The 13,566-nt window shown below is 36.5% G+C and overlaps 3 protein-coding genes across 4 annotated transcripts; 1 reads left to right on the top strand and 2 right to left on the bottom strand.

The window, feature by feature from the left end:
• The first annotated feature begins 261 nt into the window (after positions 1–261).
• On the top strand, positions 262–5,472 carry LOC18027443. 2 transcript variants are annotated; one of them, XM_006409746.2, is made up of 9 exons: positions 262–385; positions 994–2,117; positions 2,780–2,898; positions 3,229–4,158; positions 4,247–4,383; positions 4,477–4,559; positions 4,657–4,822; positions 4,920–5,022; positions 5,116–5,472. In XM_006409746.2, the coding sequence occupies exons 2-9, from the start codon at positions 1,299–1,301 to the stop codon at positions 5,231–5,233; spliced, it is 2,475 nt and encodes an 824-aa protein (XP_006409809.1). In that variant the 5' UTR covers positions 262–385; positions 994–1,298; the 3' UTR covers positions 5,234–5,472. The 2 variants fall into 2 exon arrangements, with proteins under 2 accessions (XP_006409809.1, XP_006409810.1); XM_006409747.2 differs by having other exon boundaries at positions 4,247–4,559.
• Positions 5,473–5,759: 287 nt separating this feature from the next.
• On the bottom strand, positions 5,760–6,625 carry LOC18027442 (RING-H2 finger protein ATL57). Its single transcript, XM_006409745.2, has one exon. The coding sequence runs from the start codon at positions 6,532–6,534 to the stop codon at positions 5,833–5,835; it is 702 nt and encodes a 233-aa protein (XP_006409808.1). The 5' UTR covers positions 6,535–6,625; the 3' UTR covers positions 5,760–5,832.
• Positions 6,626–10,483: 3,858 nt separating this feature from the next.
• On the bottom strand, positions 10,484–11,929 carry LOC18027441. Its single transcript, XM_006409744.2, has 4 exons — positions 11,879–11,929; positions 11,557–11,736; positions 11,213–11,455; positions 10,484–10,741 (listed from the first exon to the last, which is right to left on the bottom strand). Exons 2-4 carry the CDS (start codon positions 11,728–11,730, stop codon positions 10,589–10,591), a joined length of 570 nt encoding a protein of 189 aa, XP_006409807.1. The 5' UTR covers positions 11,731–11,736; positions 11,879–11,929; the 3' UTR covers positions 10,484–10,588.
• Positions 11,930–13,566: the final 1,637 nt, after the last annotated feature.

The following is a 13,566-nucleotide window of genomic DNA, read 5'->3' as shown; positions in this document are numbered from 1 at the left end:
ATTTTTATCAAGCAGAGTTTTTTTTTTAAGAAATCAAAATTGAATAGTATTTTGATTTTTATTTATTTTATATTTTTTATTAATAAATATACTTACTTGAATCCAAAAAGAAGAAACCAACTTTGGGAAGCAGAGAAGTGTACTACGTGTCACGTAGGTATTAGTTGTTTGGTCAATTTTCCCAGACGTCCGTGTTACGGTAAGATTTTCTCTTCACAACAAGCAGGTCCACATGTACAATCTCTCTCTCTCTCTCTCTCTCTCTCTCTCCCTCGTCTCTTCACTTTCTCTCTTCTCTTTCTCGTCTCTCTCTCGTCTTCTGGTTAAATTCTCTCTCGGAGGTGACCGTTTCTTCACTCCAAAATCGAAGCGAGGAGATTCACTGGTAAGTTGATGATGACTCGTCTCTCTCTCATTTCGTGTTTCCCCTTTCAAGTTAGGTTTTATTTGAATATAATGGCGGATTTTCAGGGGTTTTCTTCTTTTAATTGTCTCCTTTTCTTTCTTTTTTTCTCTCTGTGGAACTGAAATAAGCTCTTTAGGTTTCGATCTCGATCGGATTTGTGTTCTCCTGGAAAATGTTTTTCTGGATCTTCGTTTAATTGGGATCGGATTCTAGGTTTGTCTTACTGTTTTCGAGCGTCGATTACGGAAAAACGGATCATAAATGTGAGATTTAGGGTTCATATTCATTTTTTTTGTGCGTTAAATCGATTTATGTCGAGGAAAATCTGTGTGGGATATGATCGGGAATATCTGGATTTTCTTTCGCCTATTTGTTCTGCAACCAAGCATAGAGTCGGTGACTTGTTTCTGCGCAACTTTGCTAAGAATTTTATGTGTTTTTTTCGATTGTTGATTTGAGAGATTAAATATGCTCTGTTTCATTCGGTTTCTCAATGACTTAAAGTCAATTTTTCGTCATCTTGAAATAAACGAGGCTGCAAATCATCTGTTTGATTATCTGAATGTTGATCTTTTTTGGTATTCAAGGTGCATGTTTGGATCCGAGTTTTAAGCTCGAGGAGGTCACAATTCACTGCAAAGAGAAGGAATCTTTATTAGTGGAAAAAATGTTCTTGGACGATGATAAACATATGATTCCAATGCGACGTGGAATCAAGGATGGTGGTCAGATGAAATATCTGAGGTATGGAAACTGATGAGCACCATATCGAAATTTTGGGAGATGATCTATCTATCTGGAGAAGACCCACCTTTGTGTATATTTTCGTAGATAATTAGGCTTTTTGGCTGATACAGTTAAAAAAAAAAGGGGTGTGTTAGCGATTGATCTAATGGCTATTGCTGGCCTACAAAACATTTTGGCGATCGATTCATCTTTCCCCCGAGACTCTGAGGTTCGAGCATCTAGACAAAGGGAAAATGAAGGAAGGCCAAGCGTCCGGGCATCCTCACTCCTACAAATGTGGAGGGAGCTTGAGGATGACCATGTGACGGGTCATGCTCCTCGGGAGAGAGATATTGAGAGAAGGAGTGGTTCTTCTACTTCTAATGCTTTGAGGGGGAATGGTTATGACAATAATATTAGCGCACATGATATTGGTATAGATAGTGTAAATTTGGGTGAGAATGAACTTGGTGGATGGTCACCTACCCCGAGTCATGTTGGGTCGCATAACTCGAGTGAGGATCAGAACGAGCACTCTTCAGATCTGGGGATGGTTGAAAGGGAAAGAGTTAGACAAATTTTTCGTGAGTGGATGAGTTCTGGGATAGGTGAACATACAGCTTCTTCTGCTTCCCCCACTACTAACAGCTCAAGAGCAGAATGGCTAGGTGAAACTGAACAGGAAAGGGTGAGGATCATAAGGGAGATGGTTCAGATGAATAGCCAGCAGAGACCTGTTGTTGGTGATCTCAGGGAAGAACAGCCTGTTGAAGTTGGTAACCAGATTGAAAGAGTACTCGATGGAAGGGTTGTTAATGCGAACTGTATACAGACTGAACATGCTAGAAGAGGCATACGCAAGTTATGTGGTAGGCAGGTGTTGGTGGATATGTTAAAAATGGCTGAGAGGGAAAGGCAAAGAGAGCTACAGGGTTTGATGCAGCATCATGCTGTGTCCAACTTTGCTCATCGCAACCGCATTCAGGTTTGTTCATGAGAATATTTTTTTTTACTGTTTCTGATACATGTCCCTGTGACATTGAATTTGTTCTTTTTAAGTGACTATTGCCAAGTATGCAAAAATAACCTCTGCTATATTGTCCAAGACCACTTTTCAGATACACTTACAGTCTACTCAGTTTTTCAATGTTATCTTAAAGTCGACCTTTCCCACTTCAATTTTGCACTCTTGCGTATTCGGAACAAATGTTTCAACAATAATTAGCACTAGTTCGATATACAACTTTTTATCCTTTGTCTCAGACGAACGATGATTGATAGATGAGTAGTCACTTTGTTTTTTAAAAATGATTTTATGAAATGCATAAACTGATGGAGGATGGCAACATACTTGAGGGAGTCTATGATTCGCCACTTTTTCTGTCTATAGACCTTTCATTCCCTTTTGGTATTTATATTTTTTGTTTGAAGTGATTCTGACATGACGTTTTTTGCAATAGAAGTTGATAAATATGCTGGAGCACTTCTTAGTTACTTCTTTATATTTCCTTATCTATATTTTTGTGTATTAACAAGTCAGCTTAAGATTGTTTGATGGCAATAGAAGGAGTTGAGAGTTGTATCTGTCTCAACTCTATCTTTTGGATTTCAGCTGGCTTGAACAATGTTCTTTAATTGCTTTTGCAGGCATTGCTGAGGGGGAGATTCTTGCGAAATGGTGTCAAGGATGATAAAGAGAAACCAACATCATCTGCAGCTACTGAGTTGGGCTTTCTAAGAGAAAGGCACACTGTATCTGAGCTGAGGTAACTAATTCTTCTGTATTAATCAATTCATTCATATCTCTTGTGTATTTCTGGAAGTATTATTTTGTGCCCTTTCATAAATTTTTGTAAGTGGTTAAATATCCTATGATGACATATACATTAAGACCTTTAGGATCTTCATATATTAACCGATCTGGTAAATGTTGGGGAGCTTCCAGTTTTTGTCATCTTGAAGTCAAATGCCAAGCCCATCTTGTCTATATATCAGTTTCTGTGTCATCATATATGTGCAGCTCAACTCAGAAAATGAGACTTCTGCTGCGTTAAGTGGAATAAGAACGTGATTGCTTGTGTATTTTTCCATGCCAGGGAGGAATTTATATCCAGACTGGACCGGTCTGCCTCTGGTCAAGCGAGCAGTAGTCACTCGGATACCTCATCAAATGCTGAAACTGATGATAGTAGAGGTGAACAAAACGATTTAAATCGTCTAGATAGCATCAATGATGCAGACGTTGGTTCAGATCAAAATGGCAGAGAAGCTGACAACCAAAGTTCGCTGGATGAGTTAACTAATTCTAGATGCTATACTAATCGGATCACAAGTTTGGAAGAAAGGACCGCACGTGTAGAAGGCTGGCAGGGGCAACTTTCTGAGAATATCCAACGTGGATGGCAACAATCGGAAAATGATGAATTTTCACAAAGAAGAAACGATGCTGAAGCAGATCAGAATAGCCATCAAAGGGAGGATGCTACTGGGTGTTCATCCTCTTCAATTCGAGGAGACGAGAACAGACAAGGCAGTCGTTTACAAGAGACTCTCGAGATATCTTATGAACAGTCTCTGCAAAGTCCCGAAGAAATTGCGAACATGAGACCGATCAACAGGACAGCAAACTTCCAGGAGCATCTGCCTGAGAGAAACAATCTGTCTGTCTCCCTAGAGGAACAAACCGAGGAGGAGATTCTCGAAAACGAAGAATCCGATTGGCAACTTATAAATGGTGGAACCAGTGAATGGAGAGATGACGCTGAAGAGGACGCAGATACAGACATTCCTGAGACTTTTCCAAATCAGTTGTCCCAGATATCATCTGTGGACGACGACGAAGAAGCCGCCCGTGGTCTCCTAGAACTAACAGAGATGCAGCCTGATGACTCTGATCTTCAAAGCACACTACAAGACTGGTCGGAAGGACATTCTGATCAGGGCACGGTCTCAATTGGAAGGGCTGCCACATTCTTTCCTCCGGATGATGATAATGAGAACATGGAACTCAGAGAACTCTCGAGCAGGTAAGAATCGAGTAATATTTCTGCCGTAATAATGGCCACACTTTTCAATCTGAATATATGTATCTGATGATTACTGTTCGCGACACAGGAGACGTGTCTCAAATCTTCTGCAAAGCGGGTTTCGGGAAAATCTTGACCAATTAATACAATCTTACATGGACAGACGAAGCCGAAATCCTGTCGAATGGGAAGAACATGAGTCATTTCCTGACACTGCATTACAAGGTGAACATACAGAACAGCAGGATGATACTCATAGTGGTGGTGGTCATGAACTTGATACTGTTGAATCTCCTGCTTTGTCTCTACCTTCCCCAGTGATTCCTGTTCAGCCATTCTGGGACCATGATCGATCCAGTTCAAACTGGCCGGCACATGATATGCATCAGCGCGTTGGAATGGTAAGACTATAGTGGATCCCAAAAGCAATTGTCAATCCGAAGAAACTCATTTGTTGACTTATGATACTGATTGCTATTATTTTTGTTAACTCTGCAGGATTGGGACTCGATCAACGATTTGAGGGTCGACATGGGGAGAATACAGCAGAGGATGGATAACTTGCAGAGGATGCTTGAGGCTTGCATGGAGATGCAACTCGAGTTACAACGGTCCATAAGACAAGAGGTCTCTGCCGCGATGCACCGCTCTGGCGACTCATCAGGTTTACTATCCGTCTCGAGTCACTTTTTGGTTCTTACATATGATAGATTATCAGTGCACAAACATGTATAATGTTATGACGGTTAATCAATTCACAGGACCATCCAAGGACACTGAGAGCTACGAGTCAAAATGGGAATATGTAAGGAAAGGAATCTGCTGCATATGCTGCGAGAGCAACATTGATTCTTTATTGTATAGGTATGGGACCATGAGAACACAATATCATCTTTTTTTGTAAACATCTGATCCCCAATTGATAATTGTCTTTTTTTTTTTCTTGTTTCGTTCCAGATGTGGACATATGAACACCTGCGAGACGTGTGCGAAGAAGTTAGTGGAAGCTGGAGGAAAATGTCCCATGTGTCAAGCACCTGTTATTGAGGTGGTTCATGCTTACTCCATTCTCTGAACTCTCTCATTCTTTAACTCTCTCTCGGTACTTGCCCTTTTGCTCCAAGCTCTGCTTCACAGATTGCTTATTGGGAAGAATCTGGGTTTTAACTATTGTGATTTTATATCAGTAGATATTACTCTGATTCCGTCGGAATTTTATCCGTGGTGTAAGCAACACAATAACACACTTTTTAACTATTTTTATACACATGAAATATCAAAAAGATTCAATAGAAGAAAGTGGTGACAGTATTTGAAACTAGCTACGCATGTTTTGTGCAACATTTTCGGATAACTCAAAGAAATGAGTGTAAATAAAACATTAAAAGTTATTATTTCAACACAATCATCCCAAATAATTTGACTCAAATTTTATCATATACCATTACTAGTCGATTTCATTTTACTGTTTTCTTCAAAGCTGTCAAAAAGGGTTTGTTTTTTTGTCTCTCCGGTTCAAAATCTTTCGGAGAGAAGATTATTCATTAAATTATAGATAAGAAAATCTGAAAAACTCCCACGATTGAAAAAAAACACACGCACCCACAAAAAACTTATCAAATAAAAAATAAAAATAAAAAGAGAGAAAAAATGAACCGATATAACTCACACATGTCAGAGGCTCAACGACCGGTCCAGACCAGTTCTCTGACCCAAACTCGAACAGCTACTACACCTCCTCATACAAGGGCCCACACCACCATCACACGTGTCATGATCTCCCACCGTCGATCTGCAGCTGCTCCCTACGGAGCCCTGATCCGGTAACACCTGGCTGCTCCGGCAGAAAGGGCAAGATACGTGTGAGCTAAGCCACGTGTCAACGCAATCCACGTGGAACACGTGACCACAATGCGGTAACACCTTAACTGTTTCACCTTCTTCGAAGTCACTCAAGCAGATAACGCAATCTTCGATCCTCTGCTTCGCTTCTGTCGTATAACGGTACACCGGCAGTGATCTAACGGCTTGAGAATCAAGTCCTCTCCTCCCACGTGGCGGCGACAATCTTCTTCTGTGGATGGAAGAAGAAATATTATCAGCCGTTGGATCGTCGTCGTCGTTGTCGTCGTCGTCGTTGTCGTCGTCGGCGAAGTGACGGATGAAGACGGAGAAGAAAGCCATGAAGAAGAGAGCAATCAAGAGGACGAATAAAGTGAGAGCTACGGAGGAGTCGAGTGACGAAGAAGGTGACGATGATGACGTAGACGATGATGAAGATGGTGATGCTGACGTGGCATTTTGGAGGGTTGTTCGGTCACCAACACGGGCTTGGTTAAGCGGGAGGAGCTTGCGCATGTGTTTCTTGCTCTCCATTACTGAAGCTGAAACTTGAGAGAATCCTTAACTTGCAGAAAGTGAACTGTGTTTGGTGACAACGACGACGTATAATATATGTCATATTTTAATCCTCAAATTGTGTGAAAAGATATAAAATAAATTTACATATTTGCTAAAAAGCCTAAAAATGATATCATTGTAGGCTATATTTGCTATATATGGGTATTTGTAATTACGGAGATAGGTTTTGTTTGTTTGTACATGTATATGTTATCATATCATACACTAATGTCACATGATATCAAAGGAAAGCTTATTCATATTCTAAAAGAGCTTACTAAGATATGAAACAAGATTGAAATAGAAATAACTTATCATGAGTTTTATATATTTAAATACAGACTAGAAAAGAAAGGAATAAGTTTAAGTTGCCTCCAAGAGTAAAATGGTTTTGAGATCTGATATTTGAAAAAGAGGGAGAAAAAAAAGTAGTTTTGAGGTAACTCTCCGAATGAAATTTTTTTCATTGCTTAGTAGCGTGAATATGTTATTTGAAAACATATGTTGGAAACCCTAAACACATAGGCCTTCTTACACTATTCTGACTTCTTGTGGATTTGGGCTTTACTTCTCTTAATAACGTCGTGTTTTTAATATATACTCTGTATCTATGAAAATGACACCATATCGTTCCAACAAATATGGCCGGTCTAATCTGAGTTATTCGGTGTATAGTATGGCACGCATGGTTTGAATTTATGAAAGAAAAATGAAAATAACTTGAGAAATAATTGTATGTCTCTAAATAAAGAACATGTTGTTTAATCAAAACAACAAGCATAGATAGAATGTTATATAGGTGAATATATTACATAATCAGCATTGTTTTCTATGTGGTTCACATGAAATCTTGTGGTGTTGAAATCCTTAGTGGGTTTTGACATAATGGTTGAAGCTGGGCGTCTAGTTGTAAAGCATGTGGCTTTTCTCTTGATCAAAACCATTGTCTTGCTCTTGCAGATGATATTCTTGCTGATATGGAGCTAGTACGTGTCATTTGGTTTATCTTGTTGTCACTCGTCTAAACATTTGTTTACAGTGTTTATGTTCTCTCTCGACTCATGCAACATCCTCGTGATCAAGAGCATTGGAATGCCGCGCATTGTATCCTTTGATATTTAAAGACTCGTTTTGGTCAAGTGCTACTATTACAAACTGATTGCATACTACATATCTCTGGCTGGTGTGATTCTAATTAGGGGCTGTCATACTTGAGTACTTCAAATTCACTTGTCATGCCCAATGACAGTTTACTATGATAGTCAAACAACTATTCATATTAGCTTAAACTTCATGTTTCATGAACATACTAAACATATCGAAGTAGATTGTTATTTTGTAATCGATAAAATTGTCAATGACATTATTGCACCTACACACGTATCCACGCATGTTCAATATTATGTTAGATTTCTTTATATATGCAAATTCTTATATTATGTTTAGATTTTGATGTCAGTGTACAGTGGTCTATCAAGATTTGTTTTGCCTATAAACAAATCAAACAATCTTTTTTTTTTTGTCGTTGAATATCAAATTCAATAGACCATTTAATTGGTTTTAAGTTTTTACTCAACTCAAGAGTTGTTGCGATTCACATTGCATAAAAAGTTAAAATATAAAGACTACATTATCACAATTAGAAAGAAAAAAAATTAAGACTGAATAACTGACAATATATATAACAAATTTACAACCTTTTTGGGTTCAGCTATTTTAATAATAATGTTGTTTGTAATATGAGATTCAATGAATTTTGAAAGAACAAGAAATGTGGTTCACATACTTTCTTGAGTCTTCTGTTAAAGTTATACCTTTGTTCCTTCACGAATTACAGGTTTCTTGAGCTTTCGGCAATCCTACGAACCACTTTTCCACATTGGCTCTCTTAGGATGAACCATTATTATTCAAAATTAAAACATAGTCCACTTCGATGTTATTTTCTTTTTGTTTCTCAGGTATTTGGAGTCATTCATTGGGAAAGTTTTCAAAAACATCCCCAATTTATGCCTTGGGTCATATAAATCCCCAAAAAATCCTCAAATTACTTGTTTTTTGGGCTAAAATTTTGTAATAGTTGTTAAACCAAAGCTTACAATTGAGAAAATAAAATAAAAAATCCATTCCAATACATGCTTTGTACCTTTTGGTTTGGTTTGACTGGTCGTTCTTGCAAAATTCTCTGAAAAGATGCAGACACTAATTAAGTCCACATCTTTCTTACACAGCCTCCAATGAAAAGGATTCAGGTGCAATGTTAGTTAAACCAGAAGGAGAGTCAAAACAAGTATAAATTATGCGGTTAACAGTACCTTGCTGCTTGGAGTATATAATGGCAGTTGATTAAGGCCCATTTTGGTCACAATTTTCTCCATTTTGTTAGAGTACGTAGAACCACCTGAGATAACATATGAGAGTTAAAGGCGTAGACTGCTTCAACAAAGTCAGCTGCCTTAGTGGGTGGAGAAGAGATTATAATGGTGTCTGATACATAGGCTGAAGCAAGCTCCAATGATTAATCCACTAGTGGATCGTAAACATGGATGTTTACTTGTGAATCTGTGGTTACAACAGTGTAAGCGAGAGTTATTCCGAACTTGTTATGAGAGCTATTTTTGAGCTTGTTACAGCCCCTTCTATAGCTGAAACAGCTCTAGCATCACCATGTGACTTTTGTTTGATGGTTGTAGAAGACATCTCGAGTCCTTAAATCCAAATCTATCACATATATTTAGAATGGAATTCAAGAGTATTCTATATCAACTGAGACAATAACTTTCTTGTCCCTAACCGCAATCCTATGAGAGAAACCTATATCTAACTATACTTCAACTAATATCTTAACCTCTCCCATCAAAGATTGGATCTAACCTCGGCTTTTCAGTGAGCACCGGTTCCCCTAGCCCTAAAGCTATCCAACTAATCCCCAAATGTGAATACAAACTCTGTGGGATATTTTTTTTAGAGTAACCCAAACAAGGACTAAAGTGATTTCAGGTAGCATCATTTATGTATTTAGATATATAGTAAATGATGTTTTGATCTATGAAAAAAGTAGAATTTTTTTTTAATTTGCGTACAAAAACTTTAAACATCAATTATTTTGAAAAGGGGAGTATATTAATATGTAGATTGTGAGAAGACATTTATGCAATACATATATATATATAGATAGTTAAGAAAATATATATTTATTCAAATAAGTGAAAGTTTCCTTTCTTTTTTAAGTAACTGTACCTTTCGAATACCTAACGCCTACAACAAACTATTTGAATTATACTGCACCTTAGAACATTAATGCCGAAAACAAGAAGAGAAACATTTCATGTGTCTATACAAAACATATACACATTCATGTCCCTCACAAATATTTAAATATACAATTATTGAGCTCTAAACCCCACAAATACTAACTCTTATATAAAACACAGAAACTTAACAATTTTTTCAGCCTAAAGACTAATTTAAATATTCAGGAATTAGCCATATAGTGACAGGTAACTTCAAACCACCACATTGATTAGTAACTTGATTATCATAAGTCGGAAATATAATACACAAATATCTCCACCGACATTCTCGTATCGAATAGTGTAGCTAGCATAGTAGTTTGGCCTAATTTTCATGTTATTCCTTTCTTTAGCAATGAGTTGTCTGGTTTTAAATCTTAATCTTTTTGTATAATTTGCTTTAAAGTAGAGATTAAGGATAATTTAAAAGTTGATTAGTATATAAAATTCACTCCATCCTAGTCTCCTACTCATGAATATGGTATAAAAGGTTTTTTTTTGACAAGTAAAGTAATGTTGACAAGAAAAGAGAGGGAAGTTACGATTTTCTTCTATACAAATTGTTGTTTCCATGTGAGATGACTGTGAGAAGTGAGCTGGAGCATTGTACAAATTGGGAATATATAAATACACCCACCAAATACGCATATATTATGCTAATTTGGGTGGACCATTAAATTGGTTAAATTAAATTAAAAGAAAGTTATTTTTTCTTGTTTCTTGAAAAAGATTGATTAAATTATGAAGCAAAAGGAGCTCTATGAGGAATGCCTTTTCGTCGCCTAGAATTAGAAGTATGAGTTGGAGTATGCGTGCCTTTGTGCGTTTCTTGTTGTCTTTCTTTACGCAATCTCTCTTCTTCCTCTTCCTTATTCTTCCTCATTCCTTCAACCTGACATATTCACGAATCACTTTCAAACATTTCCCTTATTCATCTAACCTCGTATATACATTTTCTTGAGCTACATTGTATACATGCTTTAAATTCCAACATAACCTATCAATTTACCATACAAAGTAATTAAAATTTATATCATATCTTACTTTTTAACGCGATAAGTAAAATCCGAAACATTAGTAATAATGATGTAAATATACATTTTTTTAGACGCATTGTCTACATATGCTTGAAATTCCAACATAACCTATCATCTACCATACAAATTAATTAGTTAAACATTACATCCTATTTTTATTTCTCCACGCGACAAATAAAATCCAAAACATTGATAATAATGAAGAAAATATACATTAATTAATAACCAATCGAGTATCCTTATATTGGTTAACCCAAGATTAGCCTCTATATAGACACATTGAATGAAAACTCTGCATTAAGAACAAGAGTGTAGGGTAAACAGACCTTGCAACCCAAGGAACAGAAGCGGAAGGGATCAAGAAGGGTTCTGCAACATGTCTCGCAGAAGTAAGAGACGGTTTTGGCGGTGGAGGACACGACGCCATGAGAGGAATTCTTAGGCTGAGGTCTCTCGTTTAAGAAAAGAACCCTCGCACTATTGATGACATAAGTCTGCACTCCTCTTATGTCCAATACATTCTCTATCTCCGATACTCTCACCACATCATGATACGACGATCTTCTTATCTGTATAGATCCATTGTAAGCTCAATGGCATGAAAGAAAGAATTGTAGTTTTTTTTTCAAAACTAAACCAATGTAGTATATAGGTATTATATGTGGTGAACCTGAAGGACGGGATGGTCAATGTGGTGGGAGGAGCGGCAGTAGAAACAAAACGCAGCGTTTTGACAAGAGAGGCAGAACATGTTGCACTCATTTCGTGGTGTCTCGCGGTGTAGAGGGCAAATTTTGAAGAAGTTTGTTCTTAAGAGACCTCCCAACCATTTTGGCTCCTCCATTTATGTCTACTATGTATATAAAAACAAAAAACAAAACAAAACAAAACCATTAGAACACTATAAGAAAATGGGAAGATCGAGACCAAATTTTATGAACAATGTAATAACTAGCGTAGATCATATATTTACTCTTCGCCATTTGCATTACCTTTATGAAGATGATCAGGAGAGAGAGAATGAGGGAGAGAGAGAGAGCAGGAAAAAATATCAGATTTTAAGGGTAAGAGAGAAGAGAAGATATCAGTTTATTTTATTGTTGGGAAATGAAGATTTTAGCTTATTTCTTCTTATTTAGGCGTGCTAGATATTATGAATCTTTTTAATTAATTTTAAAAGGAATAGTTATTGGCAAGAAGAGGGAAAGGTTTTATCAAAAAAAAAAAGAAGAGGGAAAGGATAGAGATGATGTTAGGTTGAGGTTGATTTCAAGCCGTTGGATTGGGACATTGTGATATGAGTTCGACAACATTTCAAACTGGAGTTTTGCAATAACTACAATTTTAATATATGCTTATTTAATATTAAAAAAATTATAATGACATTACTGAAAATTTACTAGCTAAATTATAATCTTAATTGCATTTCTCTAAATACGACAAAAAAAATTGCATTTCTCTAAAAAGGCTGGATGGATGCTCCGTGTGGGCCTTTCTTCGTGGGCCTTTCATATATGTTCAAACTCTAGCCTTGGGCTGAAAGTTGAAACGGATCAATCGGCAATTCTTACTATGAGCTCGAGTGTGACCTCAATATTTTTTGTTTACATTTAGGCTTGAGCAAAAATATTTTGTGAAATACTACTTTGACGTTCCCAAGAACGTCTATATTTGTTTTATCACTTTCATTTCAGAACAATCTTTTTGTTTATTTTTCTATTTTTTAATATTTTGTATATTTTATTGAAGTTTTTTAAAATAATTAAAAAAATTCTTATACAATTTATCTTATTTTATATTCAAATTTATTTCAATTTCAAAAATATACTTTACATAAAAATAAAATAAATAAAATACTAAAACCATGTCATTTGCCACAGAAATTTTGTAACTAACTATGTAGCTACACATAATTTTCTCACGATTTTCCGTACTAGCTAATTTTTTTGTTTTGTTTTGGGGTAAAACCGTACTAGCTAGTTTATGAGCAGTTAGTAAATTGGCTGCATATTATCCGTCGCTAATTTAGTGGCAATGGCTATATTAATCGTTATAGATAGTAGACTTATAATTAAAAATAATTGGTGGCTAATTTGTGGCCAAATATTCCCAAAACATGACTAAATTGTAGTCGCATTACACTGATCCTAGCCAATCTATGTCCAACTGGTAACTGGCAACTACACGAAATGCATTCGTGTGGCTAGAGGGACTATTTGTGGCTATCAGGATCCTTCAAACATAATTTTTAGAGTTAGCCTCATTATGATGTCGGGGAAAAGGTCTCTTGAAAAGAAAATAAATTTGATTTCCGAATTAAGGAAATCCCATTACAAAAAGTTCTTCAACTATTTTTTTTTTGGATAATTTTTAATATGTAGTTGATGAAGTTAAATTCTTCAACTATTTAACTATTTCAATTAAGATCTACAAGTTAAATATACACGGACAAGTTTCCTCAGTTCGAAACTCGTACTCATCACCATACTTGTGTTTTACACCTTGAACTTAATAATGGTTGACAAAATTAATTAGAACGTTGTCGACTGTTAGCACAAAACAGTAAACTAAAAACTAAACGACGCTGCATGCATTTAAACGTCCACGGTCTCTAAGTTACTTAAGTGTAATTATTGATTAATCAAAAGAATGGGTGGGGGGGGGGGCGGGGGAAAGGGGG

The sequence above is a fragment of the Eutrema salsugineum genome, unplaced genomic scaffold (assembly GCF_000478725.1).
Source record: "Eutrema salsugineum unplaced genomic scaffold, Eutsalg1_0 scaffold_10, whole genome shotgun sequence".
NCBI lineage: Eukaryota > Viridiplantae > Streptophyta > Magnoliopsida > Brassicales > Brassicaceae > Eutrema > Eutrema salsugineum.
This window is presented reverse-complemented; position numbering and strand designations above follow the sequence as displayed.

Bases quoted from the DNA above. Each gene is read 5' to 3' on its own strand.
- LOC18027441 (XM_006409744.2), bottom strand. From the start codon at position 11,730: ATGGAGGAGCCAAAATGGTTGGGAGGTCTCTTAAGAACAAACTTCTTC. The intron at 11,456-11,556 runs GTTCACCACATA...GGATCTATACAG, and splicing joins TTGACCATCCCGTCCTTCAG to ATAAGAAGATCGTCGTATCA. The intron at 10,742-11,212 runs GTCTGTTTACCC...TGAATATGTCAG, and splicing joins TCTGTTCCTTGGGTTGCAAG to GTTGAAGGAATGAGGAAGAA.
- LOC18027443 (XM_006409747.2), top strand. From the start codon at position 1,299: ATGGCTATTGCTGGCCTACAAAACATTTTGGCGATCGATTCATCTTTC. The intron at 4,560-4,656 runs GTAAGACTATAG...TTAACTCTGCAG, and splicing joins TGCATCAGCGCGTTGGAATG to GATTGGGACTCGATCAACGA. The intron at 5,023-5,115 runs GTATGGGACCAT...GTTTCGTTCCAG, and splicing joins ATTGATTCTTTATTGTATAG to ATGTGGACATATGAACACCT.
- LOC18027442 (XM_006409745.2), bottom strand. From the start codon at position 6,534: ATGGAGAGCAAGAAACACATGCGCAAGCTCCTCCCGCTTAACCAAGCC.